This window comes from Thunnus maccoyii, chromosome 2 (genome assembly GCF_910596095.1).
Source record: "Thunnus maccoyii chromosome 2, fThuMac1.1, whole genome shotgun sequence".
Lineage (NCBI taxonomy): Eukaryota > Metazoa > Chordata > Actinopteri > Scombriformes > Scombridae > Thunnus > Thunnus maccoyii.
Window position 1 is genome coordinate 534,377 of NC_056534.1, and position 23,732 is coordinate 558,108.

The 23,732-nt window shown below is 43.5% G+C and overlaps 2 protein-coding genes across 5 annotated transcripts; one reads left to right on the forward strand and one right to left on the reverse strand.

Moving 5' to 3' along the window:
- Positions 1–126: 126 nt before the first annotated feature.
- Positions 127–4,076, forward strand: sde2 (SDE2 telomere maintenance homolog (S. pombe)). Of its 2 annotated transcripts, none has more exons than XM_042436820.1 (8): positions 127–325; positions 1,333–1,450; positions 1,552–1,663; positions 1,795–1,964; positions 2,077–2,218; positions 2,301–2,522; positions 2,602–2,734; positions 3,571–4,076. In XM_042436820.1, the coding sequence occupies exons 1-8, from the start codon at positions 143–145 to the stop codon at positions 3,793–3,795; spliced, it is 1,305 nt and encodes a 434-aa protein (XP_042292754.1). In that variant the 5' UTR covers positions 127–142; the 3' UTR covers positions 3,796–4,076. The 2 variants fall into 2 exon arrangements, with proteins under 2 accessions (XP_042292754.1, XP_042292763.1); XM_042436829.1 differs by having other exon boundaries at positions 3,574–4,076.
- On the reverse strand, positions 4,040–22,874 carry mtif2 (mitochondrial translational initiation factor 2). Of its 3 annotated transcripts, none has more exons than XM_042436750.1 (14): positions 22,702–22,874; positions 21,445–21,590; positions 21,236–21,356; positions 20,987–21,158; positions 20,583–20,743; positions 19,000–19,176; positions 18,767–18,906; positions 18,519–18,643; positions 6,976–7,180; positions 6,313–6,565; positions 5,827–5,967; positions 5,540–5,704; positions 5,319–5,459; positions 4,040–4,625 (listed from the first exon to the last, which is right to left on the reverse strand). In XM_042436750.1, the coding sequence occupies exons 2-14, from the start codon at positions 21,586–21,588 to the stop codon at positions 4,456–4,458; spliced, it is 2,115 nt and encodes a 704-aa protein (XP_042292684.1). In that variant the 5' UTR covers positions 21,589–21,590; positions 22,702–22,874; the 3' UTR covers positions 4,040–4,455. The 3 variants fall into 3 exon arrangements, with proteins under 3 accessions (XP_042292684.1, XP_042292691.1, XP_042292698.1); XM_042436757.1 differs by lacking the exon at positions 22,702–22,874 and adding an exon at positions 22,595–22,695; XM_042436764.1 differs by lacking the exons at positions 20,583–20,743; positions 20,987–21,158; positions 21,236–21,356; positions 21,445–21,590; positions 22,702–22,874 and adding an exon at positions 20,123–20,146.
- Between the last annotated feature and the right edge of the window lie 858 nt (positions 22,875–23,732).

Sequence of the window (23,732 nt, forward strand, 5' to 3'; positions counted from 1 at the left end):
TATAGGCGCTTTACCGCCACCTGCTGGCAGGAAAACCAACAAAACAAATCCCCGTTTTTATTCCTGTTACTCTCCAGATCAGTTTTAGGTGTTTTTTCCGTTCAGCCGGCAGGTGGCGCCCTTGTGACGTCAGCTCCCAGGGATGAATGCGGAAGAAGAAGAAGAAAAAGAAGAAGAAGAGCTGGCGCGTGCGCAGTGTGCAGGTGTTCCTGAAGAAGACAACATGGAGGTGTTTGTTTGCGCTCCGAGTTTCAGGTTTTCTAAGTTGGTTTTTGCGGACGGTTCCGCGGTCAGAGACGTTCTGCTCAGGTACACGCAGCTGCAGGTGAGCGCTGACGTCACTCTGAGGCGGGCTGAATGTTTTTATTGTTCCGGGTAGAGTCGCTGTTAGCTCAGGAGCTAACTGTGGCTAACAAACAGTTTCTGTTCATGTCTGTTTACCTGCCGGCTGTTTCTGTCCTTTCTGTGTTTACAGTTTTTATCCTGTCAGAAGTACTCAGATACCTTTCTGCAGTAAAAGTACATAAATACTATGAGCTTGATGTAGTTAAAGTATTGCAGTAAAAGTACATAAGTATTATGAGCTTGATGTAGTTAAAGTATTGCAGTAAAAGTACTCAGATTGAGATATGATCGATATTAAATGTTTATTTACATTAAGTTTAAACAACAATAAACACAAAGTGCTTTTTATAAACATAAAAGGCATCAAGACAAAATGTAAAAGAAACATATAAAAGACATTTAAATATAATTAAACAGAAGATAAAATAAGTCTGATCAGAATATCTGTGAATATTTAAATGACATTTAATCAAAGTTATCTGAAGCTTCATTATTGATTATTGATTATAATAATTGTATTTATTGATGAAACTCTTCTGGGATGTTTGTTTACAGTCTGAATGATCTTCATTCAACACTGTTGTTGTTTTTGTGAATCTGTCTTTAATTCAAATGATCAGACAGAGATATTAATATCTGATATCTGATCAATATATCTGTCTTCAGAGACAAACAGACACATTATATATCATCAACTAGTTTATCAGACTGATTTACTTTCATCTCGATGCTGTTTGTTGTTTTATATTAAATGTAAAACAAACAGAATGAAGCTTCTTGTTTTATTGTCAGCTGTTCTTTCAATAATATTTAATTTATTCTCATAATTACAAACATCAGAAACACGCAGCAGGTTTAATAAAAAACAAACAGCTGCTCTCAGTTTGACATGTTAATAATAATAATAATAATAATAATAATAATAATAATAATGATCCATGTTGCAGCTGTGTGATGTCACGGCGTGTTTGTGTCATGTGACTTCAGGGCGTTTCCTCGGAGGATTTCTACGTCAGCAGAAACGGTCGACTGACGGAGCTGCAGGATGCTCTGCAGCAGGGAGCCGTCTATCGCCTGGAGCCGCGCCTCCGCGGAGGGAAAGGAGGTCTGTTCAGGAAGTAGACGGGACCGAAGCGCAGTCAACCGCTGCCTCTTCTTCTGTGGTGTTTTTTTTTAATGGTGTGTGTGTGTGTGTGTGTGTTTCAGGGTTCGGCTCCATGCTGCGAGCTCTGGGTGCTCAGATCGAGAAGACGACGAACCGTGAAGCCTGCAGAGATCTGAGCGGCCGCCGCCTCCGAGACGTCAACCACGAGAAAGAGTAAGAACCGCCGCCGCCGCATCAGATGAACCTCCTGAACACGAGAAACAACTAATCGATTAATGGAGAAAATAATCGATAATGAAAATAATTGTTAGTTGCATCTCTTCTTCTTCTTCTGTGGTGTTCAGGATGGCGGAGTGGCTGAAGAAGCAGGCGGAGCGCGAGGCGGAGAAGGAGCAGCGTCGTCTGGAGCGTCTGCAGAGGAAACTGGCCGAACCCAAACACCAGTTCACTGACGCCGAGTACCAGCAGCAGTGTCACGACCTGTCGGAGCGTCTGGAGGACTCTGTGCTCAAAGGTGAGTGGGGGGGGGGGGTCAGGGTGGTTACCGTGGAAACCACCAGTCTGTCCCGAAGCTCCGTCAGATGTTTTCTGATCAGGAGACGAGATGAAGGAATGTGGTGTCTCAGGTCTGCAGGTGTCCTCCAGCTCGCAGGTGAAGGCGGACGACGTCTCCGCAGCAAAGAGACCAAACTCAGACGACAGCGAGCAGCCGGAGAAGAAGAAGAAGAAGAAGAAGAAGACGACGGCGGCGGCCGCAGCGTGTTTCTGGTGAGTCTCAGACAAAAAACACTGAAACACGACGGAGCTTTAACGTGCTGATGATGTGTCAAATCTGTCGTCATGGTTACAGGACAGGCGTGGGCGAGCTGCTGAGCTCAGAGGACGAAGAAGAAGACGAGGAGGACGAGCGTCCGTCCGCGTCCTCCTCCGGCTGTGGAGCCGCCGCTGCTGCTGTTGCCGTGACGACTCAGCTGGAGGAAGATGATGAGTCTCCGTCTTCCTCCTCCAGCTGTGGCGCTGCTGTTGCCGTGACGACACAGACGGAGGAGGCAGAGCCCGACCAGAGCGGCAGGTGGAGATCAGACTGGCTGCTGCTGTAACGCTGCTGGGATCAATAAAGTTCTGATCTCTGATCTGTTTGTGTCCTCCAGCTGCTCCACGTCCTCCTCTCAGACCATCAGACCCTCAGAGGACCAGAAACCTCCAGAGACCAGCAGACCCTCAGAGGACCAGAAACCTCCAGAGACCAGCAGGCGGTCTGAGGAGTCCAGCTGCTCCCAGCAGGTCAGTAGTTTGTCCTCTTTCTGCTGCCGTAGCTTCTGCAGCAGTTTCAGCATGTCACCTGGTTGAACAGCCAATCAGCTCGTAGCAAAGTCAGCTGATAAAAATGTTAGTTTTCATCATCAGTGACCTTCATGTTTCAAGAAACTACAAATCAGATTCAACTACAGAGAGAGAGAGAGAGCAGGCGGTGGTCGAGCGAGCTAGAGGATGAATGGAGAGAGAGAGAGAGAGAGAGCAGGAGGTGGTCGAGCGAGTTAGAGGGTGAATGGAGAGAGAGAGAGAGCAGGAGGTGGTCGAGCGAGTTAGAGGGTGAATGGAGAGAGAGAGAGAGCAGGAGGTGGTCGAGCGAGTTAGAGGATGAATGAGAGAGAGAGAGAGAGAGCAGGCGGTGGTCGAGCGAGCTAGAGGGTGAATGGAGAGAGAGCGAGAGAGCAGGAGGTGGTCGAGCGAGCTAGAGGGTGAATGGAGAGAGAGAGAGAGAGAGAGAGAGCAGCGTAGTGAGAACAAAGCCATGAACGAGAGAAATTAAACTTTATTTTCTGATAGTTTTGTGTCGTTTGGTTGTGAAATAAAAGCATCAAACAGTCATCAGCTGATTTACTGGAGACAAACATTCATTCATCACATTCAGCAGGAAGTATAAAGAACATCAGGACAGATGTGTTTCATCATTATCGACCTGCTTGATGAGTGAAGCGCCGACAGGCTCACAGGAGAAAAACTTCTTCTTCTACACGTCTTTACAAATAATTTAACGTCTCTTTGCTGAGATCTGACAGATGTGTGTAAACGCTGCAGACGTAAACGTGTGTGTGTGTGTGTGTGGTGTTTCCCAGCAGCCTCGGCGTGTCTCTGCGGTGGATCTGTCCTCGCTGTCCTCGCCGCAGCAGCTGGAGTCTCTGGGTCTGGACGTCCTGAAGGAGGAACTGATGTCACGAGGGTTGAAGTGCGGGGGAACGCTGGCGGAGCGCGCCGCCCGACTCTTCTCCGTCAGAGGACTGACGGCGGAGCAGATCGACCCGGCGCTGCTCGCCAAACCCGGCAAGAGCAAGAGGAAGTGAAGAGGTCGAAGGTCAAGGAGGACGTTTCATTTTGTTCCTCCATGAGAAGATTTCCAAACATGTTGTTGTTTTTTTGTCCTGCAGTTTAAATCTGTGCAGTCGTGTTTTATGTTTTTGTGTTTTCAAGCAGCAGCTTTGAGTAAGTGGACTGTAACCGAACTCTGTACGACATGTAGTCAGGTGTTTGTGGATCTGTCCAATCAGAAGCAGCCATCTTGTTTTAAACAGTTGTAACGTCAGCTGACAAAGTTTAAACTTTTTATTAAAACTCTGAAACAACAGAATCATTTCTCAGAATCTTTGATACAGTTTGAACTGATGGTGTGTTTGTTACTTATTAGATTTAACCTGCTGCACTGACGTCACCCGGTACGCGGTGACCTCACAGTTGGGTGTGGTTACAGACTGAGACTGATGTTGACTTCCTGTTTTACATCGTTAAGGTCACACAGACGAGTCAGTTTGGTTTGTACTGATTTATGAAACATGAAGAAGAGATCTGCTGTTGCAGATTTTGGTGAAACGTGAACGTCAGACTTTCAGTTCAAAGTTCAGATTTACATCATTCGTCTTCGTTCAGTCTGAGCGTCGTGAACACGACGTCCAGACGGGGAGTCGAACCCCTGAGCAGCAGAGGATCATGGGAGGTCAGTGTTGTCATCAGAAGCCGGGGTCCCAGGAAGTGACCTGCGGCGCCTCGACCTCCTCGAAGCAGACGACGATGTCACCGGCTCTGAACTCTACATCAGAGTCAGCTGACAGACCGCACTCCATCCCCGTCCTCACCGTCTGCACGTCGTCTTTGTGGTGCTTCAACGCCTCCAGAGAACCTGCAGAGAACGTCAGAGGAACGTTACAACAACATCACAACCAGCGGAGAACGTCAGAGGAACGTTACAACAACATCACTATCTGCAGAGAACGTCAGAGGAACGTTACAACAACATCACTATCTGCAGAGAACGTCAGAGGAACGTTACAACAACATCACTATCTGCAGAGAACGTCAGAGGAACGTTACAACAACATCACAACCAGCGGAGAACGTCAGAGGAACGTTACAACAACATCACAACCTGCAGAGAACGTCAGAGGAACGTTACAACAACATCACAACCAGCGGAGAACGTCAGAGGAACGTTACAACAACATCACTATCTGCAGAGAACGTCAGAGGAACGTTACAACAACACTACAACCTGCAGAGAACGTCAGAGGAACGTTACAACAACATCACTATCTGCAGAGAACGTCAGAGGAACGTTACAACAACATCACTATCTGCAGAGAACGTCAGAGGAACGTTACAACAACACTACAACCTGCAGAGAACGTCAGAGGAACGTTACAACAACATCACAACCTGCGGAGAACGTCAGAGGAACGTTACAACAACATCACAACCTGCGGAGAACGTCAGAGGAACGTTACAACAACATCACAACCTGCGGAGAACGTCAGAGGAACGTTACAACAACATCACAACCTGCAGAGAACGTCAGAGGAACGTTACAACAACTCACCCTCCCAGATGGCGTCTCGGCCTCGGATCAGTCTGAACTTGTGCCGCCGGTCCAGCTGACCTTTCTGAACGCGACACCCGGCGACGGCGACCTTCTTCTTCCCCACAGAGACGTCAAACACGGCGAGAACCGTCGCCTCACCTGTGGAGCAGAGCGAGCAGGTGAACAGCTGAGACGCACCTCTACCTGTCAGACGTGGGGGGTTACGACGCGTTACTCACCGATGGCGTTCTCCGTGACGACCGGCGGCAGTTTGCTGCTCAGCTCGTCCTTCAGCTCGTCGATCAGTTTGTAGATGATGCTGTGCAGACGCAGCGGGACGCCTCTCCTCGCCGCCAGCTGCTGGATCGACCTGTTCGCCCCCACGTTGAAGCCGTAGATCGAACCTGAAGGAGAAGAAGAAAGTTCTGACATCATTACTTCTTGTTCAGCGGTGAGTTTATTACATCAGCGTGATGTCACGGCGACCGTCAGCTGCGTCCTGCTGAACGACGTTCAGGTTTCGTACCTGCGAATGTTTCGGCCAAACTGACGTCGTTCTCTGAAACATCGCCGATGCCGAAGTGAACGAGCTCCAGCTGACACTGCTGCTGAGCGTCGTAACTGTCCAGGACTTTCAAGATGGCCTCCACCGACCCGTCAACGTCACCTGGGGGTCAAAGGTCAGTCAGTGTGAAGAGTGGATGTGATGGCTGGCGGCGAGTCTAATATATATATCATGTTTATACTGTGATTCTGATCTCGTCGCTCCAGATGAAAGTTTCATGAAGGTGAATCAGGAGAGTCGAGTATCATATGTTTCCATGGTAACGCAGGTGAGACGTTTAAACCTGCTCACTTCCTGTTGTCTCATAAAAGCATAAAAATGTATTTAAAAACAGGAAGTGTCTCCCTGACGTGTTGCAGTCTGAGCGACTGTTGTGACTTTGGAGGATAACGATGTCACAGTGAGAGCAGCCAATCAGGCGGCAGCAGCAGGTGTGTGTGTGTGTACCTTTGATGATGAGCGGCAGCATGAGCTCGTCTCTCTGCGTCCTCTCGCTGGGTCTCATGGCGAACTTGGTCTTGTTGGCTCGGTACAGAGCCGACTTCCTCTGCCTCCAGCTCAGGTGAGAAAGCCCCTCCCTCTCCTTCCTGTACTCCTCCAGGTGTTGCTGCTGTTTCAGCTCGATGGCGCTCTGCTCCTCCTGCAGCTTCTGCTGCTCCTCCTCATAACTCCTCCACTCCACCACCTCCCTCGCCCGTTGCTGCAGGAGACAAACACGTTACTGACCGCAGCACGGGAAAACGTGTTTTGTGGCGTGATGTGCTGTGGCATGTTGCGGCGTTCCCTAACCTGCCGTGGCATGTTGCGGCGTTCCCTAACGTGCCGTGGTATGTTGCGGCTTTCCCTAACCTGCCGTGGCATGTTGCGGCGTTCCCTAACATGCCATGGCATGTTGCGGCGTTCCCTAACGTGCCGTGGTATGTTGCGGCGTTCCCTAACATGCCATGGCATGTTGCGGTGTTCCCTAACGTGCCATGGTATGTTGCGGCGTTCCCTAACGTGCCGTGGCATGTTGCGGCGTTCCCTAACCTGCCGTGGCATATTGCGGCGTTCCCTAACGTGCCGTGGTATGTTGCGGCGTTCCCTAACATGCTGTGGCGGTGTCCTCACCTCTGACTCGACCTCCAGAATGACCTCTCCAGCAGACGGCAGCTCCTTCCAGCCCACCACCTCCACAGCAGCACTCGGCCCCGCCTCCGTCATCGCTCGCCCATTCTCATCAAACAGGAAGCGGACTTTAGCCCAACTCTTCCCCGCCACCAGAACACAACCTCGCTTCAGTGTCCCCCGCTGGATGATGGCGGTCGTCACGGGACTGACGGAACAACAAACAGGGTTCTCCGTTACCTGAATGAAACTTTTTACTGTTCAGTATGTGCTGTATTCATCCAGAACTCATAGAACCAGAGTTACATACTGACTGTAGAGGTTATCTAGAACCCATAGAACCAGAGTTACATTCTGACTGTAGAGATTATCTAGAACTCATAGAACCAGGGTTACATACCGACTGTAGAGGTTATCTAGAACTCATAGAACCAGGGTTACATACTGACTGTAGAGGTTATCTAGAACTCATAGAACCACGGTTACATACTGACTGTAGAGGTTATCTAGAACTCATAGAACCACGGTTACATACTGACTGTAGAGGTTATCTAGAACTCATAGAACCACGGTTACATACTGACTGTAGAGGTTATCTAGAACTCATAGAACCAGGGTTACATACTGACTGTAGAGGTTATCTAGAACTCATAGAACCAGGGTTACATACTGACTGTAGAGGTTATCTAGAACTCATAGAACCACGGTTACATACTGACTGTAGAGGTTATCTAGAACTCATAGAACCACGGTTACATACTGACTGTGGAGGTTATCTAGAACTCATAGAACCAGAGTTACATACTGACTGTAGAGGTTATCTAGAACTCATAGAACCAGGGTTACATACTGACTGTAGAGATTATCTAGAACTCATAGAACCAGGGTTACATACTGACTGTAGAGGTTATCTAGAACTCATAGAACCAGAGTTACATTCTGACTGTAGAGATTATCTAGAACTCATAGAACCAGAGTTACATTCTGACTGTAGAGGTTATCTAGAACTCATAGAACCAGGGTTACATACTGACTGTAGAGGTTATCTAGAACTCATAGAACCAGAGTTACGTTCTGACTGTAGAGGTTATCTAGAACTCATAGAACCAGGGTTACGTTCTGACTGTAGAGGTTATCTAGAACTCATAGAACCAGAGTTACGTTCTGACTGTAGAGGTTATCTAGAACTCATAGAACCACGGTTACATCCTGACTGTGGAGGTTATCTAGAACTCATAGAACCAGAGTTACATACTGACTGTAGAGGTTATCTAGAACTCATAGAACCAGGGTTACGTTCTGACTGTAGAGGTTATCTAGAACTCATAGAACCAGGGTTACATACTGACTGTAGAGGTTATCTAGAACTCATAGAACCAGAGTTACATTCTGACTGTAGAGATTATCTAGAACTCATAGAACCAGGGTTACATACTGACTGTAGAGGTTATCTAGAACTCATAGAACCAGAGTTACATTCTGACTGTAGAGATTATCTAGAACTCATAGAACCAGGGTTACATACTGACTGTAGAGGTTATCTAGAACTCATAGAACCAGAGTTACATACTGACTGTAGAGGTTATCTAGAACTCATAGAACCAGAGTTACATACTGACTGTAGAGGTTATCTAGAACTCATAGAACCAGGGTTACATACTGACTGTAGAGGTTATCTAGAACTCATAGAACCAGGGTTACATACTGACTGTAGAGGTTATCTAGAACTCATAGAACCAGAGTTACATTCTGACTGTAGAGATTATCTAGAACTCATAGAACCAGGGTTACATACTGACTGTAGAGGTTATCTAGAACTCATAGAACCAGAGTTACATACTGACTGTAGAGGTTATCTAGAACTCATAGAACCAGGGTTACATACTGACTGTAGAGGTTATCTAGAACTCATAGAACCAGGGTTACATACTGACTGTAGAGGTTATCTAGAACTCATAGAACCAGAGTTACATACTGACTGTAGAGGTTATCTAGAACTCATAGAACCAGAGTTACATACTGACTGTAGAGGTTATCTAGAACTCATAGAACCAGGGTTACATACTGACTGTGGAGGTTATCTAGAACTCATAGAACCAGGGTTACATACTGACTGTAGAGGTTATCTAGAACTCATAGAACCAGGGTTACATACTGACTGTAGAGGTTATCTAGAACTCATAGAACCAGAGTTACATACTGACTGTAGAGGTTATCTAGAACTCATAGAACCAGAGTTACATACTGACTGTAGAGGTTATCTAGAACTCATAGAACCAGAGTTACGTTCTGACTGTAAAGGTTATCTAGAACTCATAGAACCAGAGTTACGTTCTGACTGTAGAGGTTATCTAGAACTCATAGAACCAGAGTTACGTTCTGACTGTAGAGGTTATCTAGAACTCATAGAACCAGAGTTACATACTGACTGTGGAGGTTATCTAGAACTCATAGAACCACGGTTACATACTGACTGTAGAGGTTATCTAGAACTCATAGAACCAGAGTTACATACTGACTGTAGAGGTTATCTAGAACTCATAGAACCAGAGTTACATACTGACTGTAGAGGTTATCTAGAACTCATAGAACCAGGGTTACATACTGACTGTAGAGGTTATCTAGAACTCATAGAACCAGGGTTACATACTGACTGTAGAGGTTATCTAGAACTCATAGAACCAGAGTTACGTTCTGACTGTAGAGGTTATCTAGAACTCATAGAACCAGGGTTACATACTGACTGTAGAGGTTATCTAGAACTCATAGAACCAGAGTTACATACTGACTGTAGAGGTTATCTAGAACTCATAGAACCAGAGTTACGTTCTGACTGTAGAGGTTATCTAGAACTCATAGAACCAGGGTTACATACTGACTGTAGAGGTTATCTAGAACTCATAGAACCAGAGTTACATTCTGACTGGAGAGATTATCTAGAACTCATAGAACCAGGGTTACATACTGACTGTAGAGGTTATCTAGAACTCATAGAACCAGAGTTACATACTGACTGTAGAGGTTATCTAGAACTCATAGAACCAGGGTTACATACTGACTGTAGAGGTTATCTAGAACTCATAGAACCAGAGTTACATACTGACTGTAGGGGTTATCTAGAACTCATAGAACCAGAGTTACGTTCTGACTGTAGAGGTTATCTAGAACTCATAGAACCAGAGTTACGTTCTGACTGTAGAGGTTATCTAGAACTCATAGAACCAGAGTTACATACTGACTGTGGAGGTTATCTAGAACTCATAGAACCACGGTTACATACTGACTGTAGAGGTTATCTAGAACTCATAGAACCAGAGTTACATACTGACTGTAGAGGTTATCTAGAACTCATAGAACCAGGGTTACATACTGACTGTAGAGGTTATCTAGAACTCATAGAACCAGAGTTACGTTCTGACTGTAGAGGTTATCTAGAACTCATAGAACCAGGGTTACATACTGACTGTGGAGGTTATCTAGAACTCATAGAACCACGGTTACATACTGACTGTAGAGGTTATCTAGAACTCATAGAACCAGAGTTACGTTCTGACTGTAGAGGTTATCTAGAACTCATAGAACCAGGTTTATGTTCTGACTGTAGAGGTTATCTAGAACTCATAGAACCAGAGTTACATACTGACTGTAGAGGTTATCTAGAACTCATAGAACCAGAGTTACATACTGACTGTAGAGGTTATCTAGAACTCATAGAACCAGAGTTACATACTGACTGTAGAGGTTATCTAGAACTCATAGAACCAGGGTTACATACTGACTGTAGAGGTTATCTAGAACTCATAGAACCAGGGTTACATACTGACTGTGGAGGTTATCTAGAACTCATAGAACCACGGTTACATACTGACTGTAGAGGTTATCTAGAACTCATAGAACCAGAGTTACGTTCTGACTGTAGAGGTTATCTAGAACTCATAGAACCAGGGTTACATACTGACTGTAGAGGTTATCTAGAACTCATAGAACCAGAGTTACATACTGACTGTAGAGGTTATCTAGAACTCATAGAACCAGAGTTACGTTCTGACTGTAGAGGTTATCTAGAACTCATAGAACCAGGGTTACATACTGACTGTAGAGGTTATCTAGAACTCATAGAACCAGGTTTATGTTCTGACTGTAGAGGTTATCTAGAACTCATAGAACCAGAGTTACATACTGACTGTAGAGGTTATCTAGAACTCATAGAACCAGAGTTACATACTGACTGTAGAGGTTATCTAGAACTCATAGAACCACGGTTACATACTGACTGTAGAGGTTATCTAGAACTCATAGAACCAGAGTTACGTTCTGACTGTAGAGGTTATCTAGAACTCATAGAACCAGGGTTACATACTGACTGTAGAGGTTATCTAGAACTCATAGAACCAGAGTTACATACTGACTGTAGAGGTTATCTAGAACTCATAGAACCAGAGTTACGTTCTGACTGTAGAGGTTATCTAGAACTCATAGAACCAGAGTTACATACTGACTGTAGAGGTTATCTAGAACTCATAGAACCAGGTTTATGTTCTGACTGTAGAGGTTATCTAGAACTCATAGAACCAGAGTTACATACTGACTGTAGAGGTTATCTAGAACTCATAGAACCAGAGTTACATACTGACTGTAGAGGTTATCTAGAACTCATAGAACCAGAGTTACATACTGACTGTAGAGGTTATCTAGAACTCATAGAACCAGAGTTACATACAGACTGTAGAGGTTATCTAGAACTCATAGAACCAGAGTTACATACTGACTGTAGAGGTTATCTAGAACTCATAGAACCAGAGTTACATACTGACTGTAGAGGTTATCTAGAACTCATAGAACCACGGTTACATACTGACTGTAGAGGTTATCTAGAACTCATAGAACCAGAGTTACGTTCTGACTGTAGAGGTTATCTAGAACTCATAGAACCAGGGTTACATACTGACTGTAGAGGTTATCTAGAACTCATAGAACCAGAGTTACATACTGACTGTAGAGGTTATCTAGAACTCATAGAACCAGAGTTACATACTGACTGTAGAGGTTATCTAGAACTCATAGAACCAGGGTTACATACTGACTGTAGAGGTTATCTAGAACTCATAGAACCAGGTTTATGTTCTGACTGTAGAGGTTATCTAGAACTCATAGAACCAGAGTTACATACTGACTGTAGAGGTTATCTAGAACTCATAGAACCAGAGTTACATACTGACTGTAGAGGTTATCTAGAACTCATAGAACCAGGGTTACATACTGACTGTAGGGGTTATCTAGAACTCATAGAACCAGGGTTACATACTGACTGTGGAGGTTATCTAGAACTCATAGAACCACGGTTACATACTGACTGTAGAGGTTATCTAGAACTCATAGAACCAGAGTTACGTTCTGACTGTAGAGGTTATCTAGAACTCATAGAACCAGGGTTACATACTGACTGTAGAGGTTATCTAGAACTCATAGAACCAGAGTTACATACTGACTGTAGAGGTTATCTAGAACTCATAGAACCAGAGTTACATACTGACTGTAGAGGTTATCTAGAACTCATAGAACCAGGGTTACATACTGACTGTAGAGGTTATCTAGAACTCATAGAACCAGGTTTATGTTCTGACTGTAGAGGTTATCTAGAACTCATAGAACCAGAGTTACATACTGACTGTAGAGGTTATCTAGAACTCATAGAACCAGAGTTACATACTGACTGTAGAGGTTATCTAGAACTCATAGAACCACGGTTACATACTGACTGTAGAGGTTATCTAGAACTCATAGAACCAGAGTTACGTTCTGACTGTAGAGGTTATCTAGAACTCATAGAACCAGGGTTACATACTGACTGTAGAGGTTATCTAGAACTCATAGAACCAGAGTTACATACTGACTGTAGAGGTTATCTAGAACTCATAGAACCAGAGTTACGTTCTGACTGTAGAGGTTATCTAGAACTCATAGAACCAGGTTTATGTTCTGACTGTAGAGGTTATCTAGAACTCATAGAACCAGAGTTACATACTGACTGTAGAGGTTATCTAGAACTCATAGAACCAGAGTTACGTACTGACTGTAGAGGTTATCTAGAACTCATAGAACCAGAGTTACATACTGACTGTAGAGGTTATCTAGAACTCATAGAACCAGAGTTACATACTGACTGTAGAGGTTATCTAGAACTCATAGAACCAGAGTTACATTCTGACTGTAGAGATTATCTAGAACTCATAGAACCAGAGTTACATTCTGACTGTAGAGGTTATCTAGAACTCATAGAACCAGGGTTACATACTGACTGTAGAGGTTATCTAGAACTCATAGAACCAGAGTTACGTTCTGACTGTAGAGGTTATCTAGAACTCATAGAACCAGGGTTACGTTCTGACTGTAGAGGTTATCTAGAACTCATAGAACCAGAGTTACGTTCTGACTGTAGAGGTTATCTAGAACTCATAGAACCACGGTTACATCCTGACTGTGGAGGTTATCTAGAACTCATAGAACCAGAGTTACATACTGACTGTAGAGGTTATCTAGAACTCATAGAACCAGGGTTACGTTCTGACTGTAGAGGTTATCTAGAACTCATAGAACCAGGGTTACATACTGACTGTAGAGGTTATCTAGAACTCATAGAACCAGAGTTACATTCTGACTGTAGAGATTATCTAGAACTCATAGAACCAGGGTTACATACTGACTGTAGAGGTTATCTAGAACTCATAGAACCAGAGTTACATTCTGACTGTAGAGATTATCTAGAACTCATAGAACCAGGGTTACATACTGACTGTAGAGGTTATCTAGAACTCATAGAACCAGAGTTACATACTGACTGTAGAGGTTATCTAGAACTCATAGAACCAGAGTTACATACTGACTGTAGAGGTTATCTAGAACTCATAGAACCAGGGTTACATACTGACTGTAGAGGTTATCTAGAACTCATAGAACCAGGGTTACATACTGACTGTAGAGGTTATCTAGAACTCATAGAACCAGAGTTACATTCTGACTGGAGAGATTATCTAGAACTCATAGAACCAGGGTTACATACTGACTGTAGAGGTTATCTAGAACTCATAGAACCAGAGTTACATACTGACTGTAGAGGTTATCTAGAACTCATAGAACCAGGGTTACATACTGACTGTAGAGGTTATCTAGAACTCATAGAACCAGGGTTACATACTGACTGTAGAGGTTATCTAGAACTCATAGAACCAGAGTTACATACTGACTGTAGAGGTTATCTAGAACTCATAGAACCAGAGTTACATACTGACTGTAGAGGTTATCTAGAACTCATAGAACCAGGGTTACATACTGACTGTGGAGGTTATCTAGAACTCATAGAACCAGGGTTACATACTGACTGTAGAGGTTATCTAGAACTCATAGAACCAGGGTTACATACTGACTGTAGAGGTTATCTAGAACTCATAGAACCAGAGTTACATACTGACTGTAGAGGTTATCTAGAACTCATAGAACCAGAGTTACATACTGACTGTAGAGGTTATCTAGAACTCATAGAACCAGAGTTACGTTCTGACTGTAAAGGTTATCTAGAACTCATAGAACCAGAGTTACGTTCTGACTGTAGAGGTTATCTAGAACTCATAGAACCAGAGTTACGTTCTGACTGTAGAGGTTATCTAGAACTCATAGAACCAGAGTTACATACTGACTGTGGAGGTTATCTAGAACTCATAGAACCACGGTTACATACTGACTGTAGAGGTTATCTAGAACTCATAGAACCAGAGTTACATACTGACTGTAGAGGTTATCTAGAACTCATAGAACCAGAGTTACATACTGACTGTAGAGGTTATCTAGAACTCATAGAACCAGGGTTACATACTGACTGTAGAGGTTATCTAGAACTCATAGAACCAGGGTTACATACTGACTGTAGAGGTTATCTAGAACTCATAGAACCAGAGTTACGTTCTGACTGTAGAGGTTATCTAGAACTCATAGAACCAGGGTTACATACTGACTGTAGAGGTTATCTAGAACTCATAGAACCAGAGTTACATACTGACTGTAGAGGTTATCTAGAACTCATAGAACCAGAGTTACGTTCTGACTGTAGAGGTTATCTAGAACTCATAGAACCAGGGTTACATACTGACTGTAGAGGTTATCTAGAACTCATAGAACCAGAGTTACATTCTGACTGGAGAGATTATCTAGAACTCATAGAACCAGGGTTACATACTGACTGTAGAGGTTATCTAGAACTCATAGAACCAGAGTTACATACTGACTGTAGAGGTTATCTAGAACTCATAGAACCAGGGTTACATACTGACTGTAGAGGTTATCTAGAACTCATAGAACCAGAGTTACATACTGACTGTAGGGGTTATCTAGAACTCATAGAACCAGAGTTACGTTCTGACTGTAGAGGTTATCTAGAACTCATAGAACCAGAGTTACGTTCTGACTGTAGAGGTTATCTAGAACTCATAGAACCAGAGTTACATACTGACTGTGGAGGTTATCTAGAACTCATAGAACCACGGTTACATACTGACTGTAGAGGTTATCTAGAACTCATAGAACCAGAGTTACATACTGACTGTAGAGGTTATCTAGAACTCATAGAACCAGGGTTACATACTGACTGTAGAGGTTATCTAGAACTCATAGAACCAGAGTTACGTTCTGACTGTAGAGGTTATCTAGAACTCATAGAACCAGGGTTACATACTGACTGTGGAGGTTATCTAGAACTCATAGAACCACGGTTACATACTGACTGTAGAGGTTATCTAGAACTCATAGAACCAGAGTTACGTTCTGACTGTAGAGGTTATCTAGAACTCATAGAACCAGGTTTATGTTCTGACTGTAGAGGTTATCTAGAACTCATAGAACCAGAGTTACATACTGACTGTAGAGGTTATCTAGAACTCATAGAACCAGAGTTACATACTGACTGTAGAGGTTATCTAGAACTCATAGAACCAGAGTTACATACTGACTGTAGAGGTTATCTAGAACTCATAGAACCAGGGTTACATACTGACTGTAGAGGTTATCTAGAACTCATAGAACCAGGGTTACATACTGACTGTGGAGGTTATCTAGAACTCATAGAACCACGGTTACATACTGACTGTAGAGGTTATCTAGAACTCATAGAACCAGAGTTACGTTCTGACTGTAGAGGTTATCTAGAACTCATAGAACCAGGGTTACATACTGACTGTAGAGGTTATCTAGAACTCATAGAACCAGAGTTACATACTGACTGTAGAGGTTATCTAGAACTCATAGAACCAGAGTTACGTTCTGACTGTAGAGGTTATCTAGAACTCATAGAACCAGGGTTACATACTGACTGTAGAGGTTATCTAGAACTCATAGAACCAGGTTTATGTTCTGACTGTAGAGGTTATCTAGAACTCATAGAACCAGAGTTACATACTGACTGTAGAGGTTATCTAGAACTCATAGAACCAGAGTTACATACTGACTGTAGAGGTTATCTAGAACTCATAGAACCACGGTTACATACTGACTGTAGAGGTTATCTAGAACTCATAGAACCAGAGTTACGTTCTGACTGTAGAGGTTATCTAGAACTCATAGAACCAGGGTTACATACTGACTGTAGAGGTTATCTAGAACTCATAGAACCAGAGTTACATACTGACTGTAGAGGTTATCTAGAACTCATAGAACCAGAGTTACGTTCTGACTGTAGAGGTTATCTAGAACTCATAGAACCAGAGTTACATACTGACTGTAGAGGTTATCTAGAACTCATAGAACCAGGTTTATGTTCTGACTGTAGAGGTTATCTAGAACTCATAGAACCAGAGTTACATACTGACTGTAGAGGTTATCTAGAACTCATAGAACCAGAGTTACATACTGACTGTAGAGGTTATCTAGAACTCATAGAACCAGAGTTACGTACTGACTGTAGAGGTTATCTAGAACTCATAGAACCAGAGTTACATACTGACTGTAGAGGTTATCTAGAACTCATAGAACCAGAGTTACATACTGACTGTAGAGGTTATCTAGAACTCATAGAACCAGAGTTACATACTGACTGTAGAGGTTATCTAGAACTCATAGAACCACGGTTACATACTGACTGTAGAGGTTATCTAGAACTCATAGAACCAGAGTTACGTTCTGACTGTAGAGGTTATCTAGAACTCATAGAACCAGGGTTACATACTGACTGTAGAGGTTATCTAGAACTCATAGAACCAGAGTTACATACTGACTGTAGAGGTTATCTAGAACTCATAGAACCAGAGTTACATACTGACTGTAGAGGTTATCTAGAACTCATAGAACCAGGGTTACATACTGACTGTAGAGGTTATCTAGAACTCATAGAACCAGGTTTATGTTCTGACTGTAGAGGTTATCTAGAACTCATAGAACCAGAGTTACATACTGACTGTAGAGGTTATCTAGAACTCATAGAACCAGAGTTACATACTGACTGTAGAGGTTATCTAGAACTCATAGAACCAGGGTTACATACTGACTGTAGGGGTTATCTAGAACTCATAGAACCAGGGTTACATACTGACTGTGGAGGTTATCTAGAACTCATAGAACCACGGTTACATACTGACTGTAGAGGTTATCTAGAACTCATAGAACCAGAGTTACGTTCTGACTGTAGAGGTTATCTAGAACTCATAGAACCAGGGTTACATACTGACTGTAGAGGTTATCTAGAACTCATAGAACCAGAGTTACATACTGACTGTAGAGGTTATCTAGAACTCATAGAACCAGAGTTACATACTGACTGTAGAGGTTATCTAGAACTCATAGAACCAGGGTTACATACTGACTGTAGAGGTTATCTAGAACTCATAGAACCAGGTTTATGTTCTGACTGTAGAGGTTATCTAGAACTCATAGAACCAGAGTTACATACTGACTGTAGAGGTTATCTAGAACTCATAGAACCAGAGTTACATACTGACTGTAGAGGTTATCTAGAACTCATAGAACCACGGTTACATACTGACTGTAGAGGTTATCTAGAACTCATAGAACCAGAGTTACGTTCTGACTGTAGAGGTTATCTAGAACTCATAGAACCAGGGTTACATACTGACTGTAGAGGTTATCTAGAACTCATAGAACCAGAGTTACATACTGACTGTAGAGGTTATCTAGAACTCATAGAACCAGAGTTACGTTCTGACTGTAGAGGTTATCTAGAACTCATAGAACCAGGTTTATGTTCTGACTGTAGAGGTTATCTAGAACTCATAGAACCAGAGTTACATACTGACTGTAGAGGTTATCTAGAACTCATAGAACCAGAGTTACGTACTGACTGTAGAGGTTATCTAGAACTCATAGAACCAGAGTTACATACTGACTGTAGAGGTTATCTAGAACTCATAGAACCAGAGTTACATACTGACTGTAGAGGTTATCTAGAACTCATAGAACCAGAGTTACATACTGACTGTAGAGGTTATCTAGAACTCATAGAACCAGGTTTATGTTCTGGAGGATCTTTTGGAGGAACGCTGACTCACCCTTTTCCTTTGTCGGTGCGACTCTCGATGATGAGTCCCTCCACCAGGCCGCTTGGCTCCGCCTTCAGCTCCAACACCTCCGCCAACGCCACCGTGGCCTCGGCCAGAGCCAGCAGGTTGTCGCCCTGACAACAACAACGACATCATCAGTTGACGACAGATCTCAGCCTGCGGGGGGCGCCACAGTCGACTGAGTTTAATGGTCTCACAGCTGTTTTTTACAGCGTTCAGGTAAACATGTTTGTCACCTTGAGAGCAGAGATGTGGATCGCCTGAACGTCTCCTCCGAACTCCTCGCAGACGATGTCATGAGCGAGCAGTTCCTGTTTGACTCTCTGAGGGTCGGCCTGCGGTTTATCACACTTATTGACGGCCACGATCACCGGGACTGAAACACACACGGCAGCAACACTGTAAATACGATCAATACAGTAGAAACTCAGAGGGGACGATGCCGGAGACTCTCAGGTGGAGCTCGTACCTTTGGCTCTCCTGGCGTGCTGGATGGACTCAACCGTCTGGTTCATCACGCCGTCGTCCGCCGCCACCACCAGGATGACGATGTCGGTGGCGTCGGCTCCGCGAGCTCTCATGGAGGAGAAGGCGGCGTGACCCGGCGTGTCCAGGAAGGTGATCTTCTCACCTGTAGGCAGCTGGACTGGAAGACAAAGCCCAACAGTCATGTTTGTTAAAAAGCTTCAAGAAAAACTTTATTGACAACGTAAACCACCAGAAAACTGAAGAACTTCCTGTGAGGAAAATATAATTTAAATAGACTTTGCAGCTTGAAAACAATCAAAACAACGTCGACGTAGCAGAAATCATTTTCATTTTAGAAAAAGGAAAAACTAAATCTAATGTTTTTACTCTTGTTAACTGATGAATCCTGATGAAGGTTTAGAAATCTGAACTATAGAAGACGTAGAGGTTTAAAGGACCAGTGCGTAGAACTTAGTAGCATCTAGCAGAAAGGACTCGGTACAAATGGAACATAATATTCATCAGTATGTTTTAATCAGTGTAAAATCACCTGAAAATAAGAATCACTGTGTTTTAATTACGTTAGAATGAGCCTTTATATCCACACTAGTGCCGTCCTGTTCAGATCAGTTCCTGTCTCCTAAACGCCTCTCATGCATCAGTAACACTACAATTTACTGATGCTCCTAAACGCCTCACACCGCTCATCCAAACAACTTCACACATGGACATTGCACTTCCTCGTTTCCCTAGCAACACACATACTTACACACACACACACACACACATATACATATATATATACATATATACACACACACACATAAATATATATATATATATTTATGTATTATTAATACATTTCCAGTGTAGTTTACTGTTTCGCTGATGTGATTTTGGACAATAAAGTTTACTGTTAAATATTCTGCATTCATCACAAGTGTTTGTTGACCACATTTGAGGGATCGTTGCAAATGATGTGTGTTTATATATATTTCCTGTTGTTATATCGATCTGCAGCTTCACCACTAGATGTCACTAAATGTTACACACTGCTCCTTTAATTGTTTATGACTTTATGAAACAGCAGGTGATAAAAAAATCTCAACTCAACGTCGACTTACTTGGTTTTAACAGTTACGCTGTTTAAACTTCTTCAGTCCATTATAACTGAGCAAACTCCTGCAGATGAAGACCATGTGACAGAGTCAAAAGCTTCAAAGTAAGTGGACCTTGATTTGCTCATTCCACCTGAAATAAACGTTGCAGACAACGGCGGCGCCTAAAGGAACATTCTGTCTGCTGATGAAGACCAAGAGATGCAGCTGAAGGACCAGGAAAGAGCTTGAAAACACACCTGGAGTTACGACCGCGTCAGCCAATCACAGCGAAGGAAGACAAAGGTCAACCTTTTACTGGACACAACAACCGTCAATGTTTATAGTATATATATATATATATATATATATATATATATATATATATATATATATATATATATATACATATACACGCCTGTTCTCAGCACGCTGTTCAGGAAATCAGATTATTTCAAAGTTTAGAGTTTGTTAATAAAGTTTTTACCCAGAAAGGCTCCGATGTGCTGCGTGATGCCGCCGGCCTCCGTGGAGACGATCTGACTCTTCCTCAGACTGTCCAGTAACGTGGTCTTCCCGTGGTCCACGTGACCCATGATGGTGACCACTGGGGGGCGGGGCACCAGGCTGACCGGGTCAGCTGGAGGTCTGACGGGACCAGAGGTCAGAGGTCAGAGGTCATTATTATTATAATAATGAGTCTGAGTTATTAGCCCCAGTATGTACTGGCCATCGTCATACTGGGATTAGCCCCAGTATGTACTGGCCATCGTCATACTGGGATTAGCCCCAGTATGATGATGGCCAGTACATACTGGGATTAGTCCCAGTATGTACTGGCCATCATCATACTGGGATTTGTGGCATTCCGGCTATGAACCAGTTAGAAACCTGCGCTGGGCGTCCCGGTTCTCTCTCTCTCTGCTGGCGCTCAGTTTGGCCCATCTGAACTTCATCCCCGACCGAGTCACCACCTCCTTGATCCAGCGCTCCTCCAGCAGCGAGTCCGGCTCCAGAGCGTCCACGTCCACCGCCGTGTTCAGCAGCGCCTCCAACACGTGATCTGAAACATTCAAATCAACTTTATTCAGCCCGTCAGACGGTTTCCTGTCTGTCTCTGAGCGTCTCTGCGTCTCTTACCGAAGTCTTTGTTCATGGCGTGAGCGAGAGCCTCCACCGTCATCCTCTGTCTGATCTCCACTTCCTGTTTGTCCACTTTAGGTTTGACCTTGCTCTTCTGATCTTTCTTCTGACCTTTGACCTGCAGACACAGAGGACACATCACAGTAACCAGCCGGCTTCTGATTGGCCGCCGAAACAAACAAACAGCCGGCGGGTGTCGGTCTCACCTGTTTGGTGGCGAGTTTCCTGCTCTGCTGACAGGCGAGCAGGGGGGCGGGGCTTCGGGGCAGGGACAGGAAGCTGCCGATCAGCGCCGGGTCGGCGTGGACGAGCCGCCTGGCGCCCCGCATCACTGATGACATCACACTCATACCTGCAGAGTTCAAGTTCATGTTGAGATTCAGTTTTTTGGACTTTTTCTCTAATCTTTGATTTTTGCTGAAATATTGGATCATTTGAACATTTATTGAAATGAAAGCATGTGAGAAGTTTAGAGGGAAAAATCACTATTTGGTGGAGCTGTTAACAACTCATAGACATGTGAAATGTGACCCCGACTACACACTGCTTTTTGTAAGACGTCAAAAGCCAAAAAGGTTGGAAACCACTGGTTTCACCTTTAACAATGTGTTGTATTTTAAAAGCTTGTTATATTATCCATTGTGTCAAATCTTCATCTGAAAAGTAACTAAAGCTGTCAAATAAATGTAGTGGAGTAGAAAGTACAATATTTCCCTCTGAAATGTAGAAAGTAGCATCACATGGAAATACTCAAGTAAAGTACAAGTACCTCAAACTGTACTACAGTAAATGTACTTGAATAACAGCAGGGAAATCCTCCCTGTTGGTGCGTTCAAGGACACTCAAGCATCAGAGATTTAAGAGTCGCCTGCTGGAAACCAACAACGTCTCAAACACAGAATAGTTTAATAAATATGAGTTTTGGTGCAACATTCAAACATTTGGCTGAGATTCTCTTAAACTTCAACAGTCGTCCCTTTTCCATGAGAATGAATCTGGTTAAATAAAATAAGTACGATGTCTTCAGAGCTCCTGAACGCACCAGCAGGATCATCAGTGGTGCCTGCAGCTGAAACACATAAACTGGATTATATTATATTATATTATATTATAAGGAGGCTGAATTTACTAGCGAGACCTGTCAATTCACACAAACACTGACATCACACCAGATCTATGTCATTTTTTACTGGATTTAAACCGTTTCCGGCCGCGGTGACGGTGAGTGACGTCCTGAACAAACTAACACGCTGCTGCAGTTACAGCAGTTTACTGGATTATATCGACGCCGAGTCTTCTAGAAGCAGCCAACGTTTCCGAGAAAGGCCTGAAGAAGAGCTGTCCAGGTGTGTTTACCTGTCAGCACTGAAACACACCTTCCGTCAGTGAGGTTTGGTGCTGTGGCGTGAGAGCGGACAGGAAGCAACAGCGTCTGCAGGTAAACTGCAGGTGTGATGTCTCACCTGATAGTGACGCGTTTCTTCTCTCAGCTCATCCTGAAGTAACGACTCACTCTGAAGTTCAGCTTCACCGTGATATGAACCTCTAACAGGGCGCCGCCATGACACCCAGCTGACAGCCCGGGATCAGCTGACAGCGCCCCCGCCGGCGGGGAGGGGAACTACCGGGAGCTGCTGCTGCTGCTGCTGCTGCTGCTGCTGCTGCTGCTGCTTCTGCTTCTTCTTCTTCTTCTTCTTCTTCTTCTTCTTCTTCTTCTTCTTCTTCTTCTTCTTCTTCTTCTTCTTCTTCTTCTTCTTCTTCTTCTTCTTCTTCTTCTTCTTCAAGGTGCTTTACTGCCACCTGCTGTGTGGGAGTGTGAACCCCCTTAAACAAACACAATGTAATAATAATAATAATAATAATAATAATAATAATAATAATAATAATAATAATAATAAAGGAACCTGATGGTAAACATGTTTCAGACTCGTTCTTCACTCCAAGCTTCCTGTTTGTGCAGAGTTCACATCATCCCGTGTGTGTGTGTGTGTGTGTGTGTGTGTGTGTGTGTGTGTTAATGATGCTTCTTGGATCTCCTCGTGTTTCGGTCTTGTTCACACGTCCACAGTTTCATCTCCTTCATCTGTCTGTGAGCTGGTATCCACACATACGTGATCAATAACAGTCGGGGAATATTATCTATATTAGAAAAGGATCAAACATTTGTAGGGTAAAAACACTGTTAATTTACTGCAGAGACAGTCTCTGTGTGTTTGCATCATTCTGCATTAACCAGCTCAGTTTGTAGAGTATTAAATGTAATTTAGATTTTAGGTATCTAACATAACACCGATGTTGCTTTCACTGATTTCTCCTTCACATCTTTTTATAAAGGCAAAGTTTATTTATATTGATGTTGATGAGGTTTAGTTTTACAGAGTTTATGTCCGCAGTAAAACATGATGTCATGTCTTATTGTGTCTTTTACTCATTTTTACACTTCAACAAAAATCAGACTGCACAGATAATATGAGGGTAAACGTGGGACGATTCC

Coding starts and splice junctions, on each gene's coding strand:
- sde2 (XM_042436820.1), top strand. CDS start 143: ATGAATGCGGAAGAAGAAGAAGAAAAAGAAGAAGAAGAGCTGGCGCGT. Junction 326..1,332: donor TCAGGTACACGCAGCTGCAG/GTGAGCGCTGAC, acceptor ATGTGACTTCAG/GGCGTTTCCTCGGAGGATTT. Junction 2,735..3,570: donor AGTCCAGCTGCTCCCAGCAG/GTCAGTAGTTTG, acceptor GGTGTTTCCCAG/CAGCCTCGGCGTGTCTCTGC.
- mtif2 (XM_042436750.1), bottom strand. CDS start 21,588: ATGAGTGTGATGTCATCAGTGATGCGGGGCGCCAGGCGGCTCGTCCAC. Junction 7,181..18,518: donor CGCACCGACAAAGGAAAAGG/GTGAGTCAGCGT, acceptor TTGTTCCGTCAG/TCCCGTGACGACCGCCATCA. Junction 6,566..6,975: donor TTCTGGAGGTCGAGTCAGAG/GTGAGGACACCG, acceptor TGTCTCCTGCAG/CAACGGGCGAGGGAGGTGGT.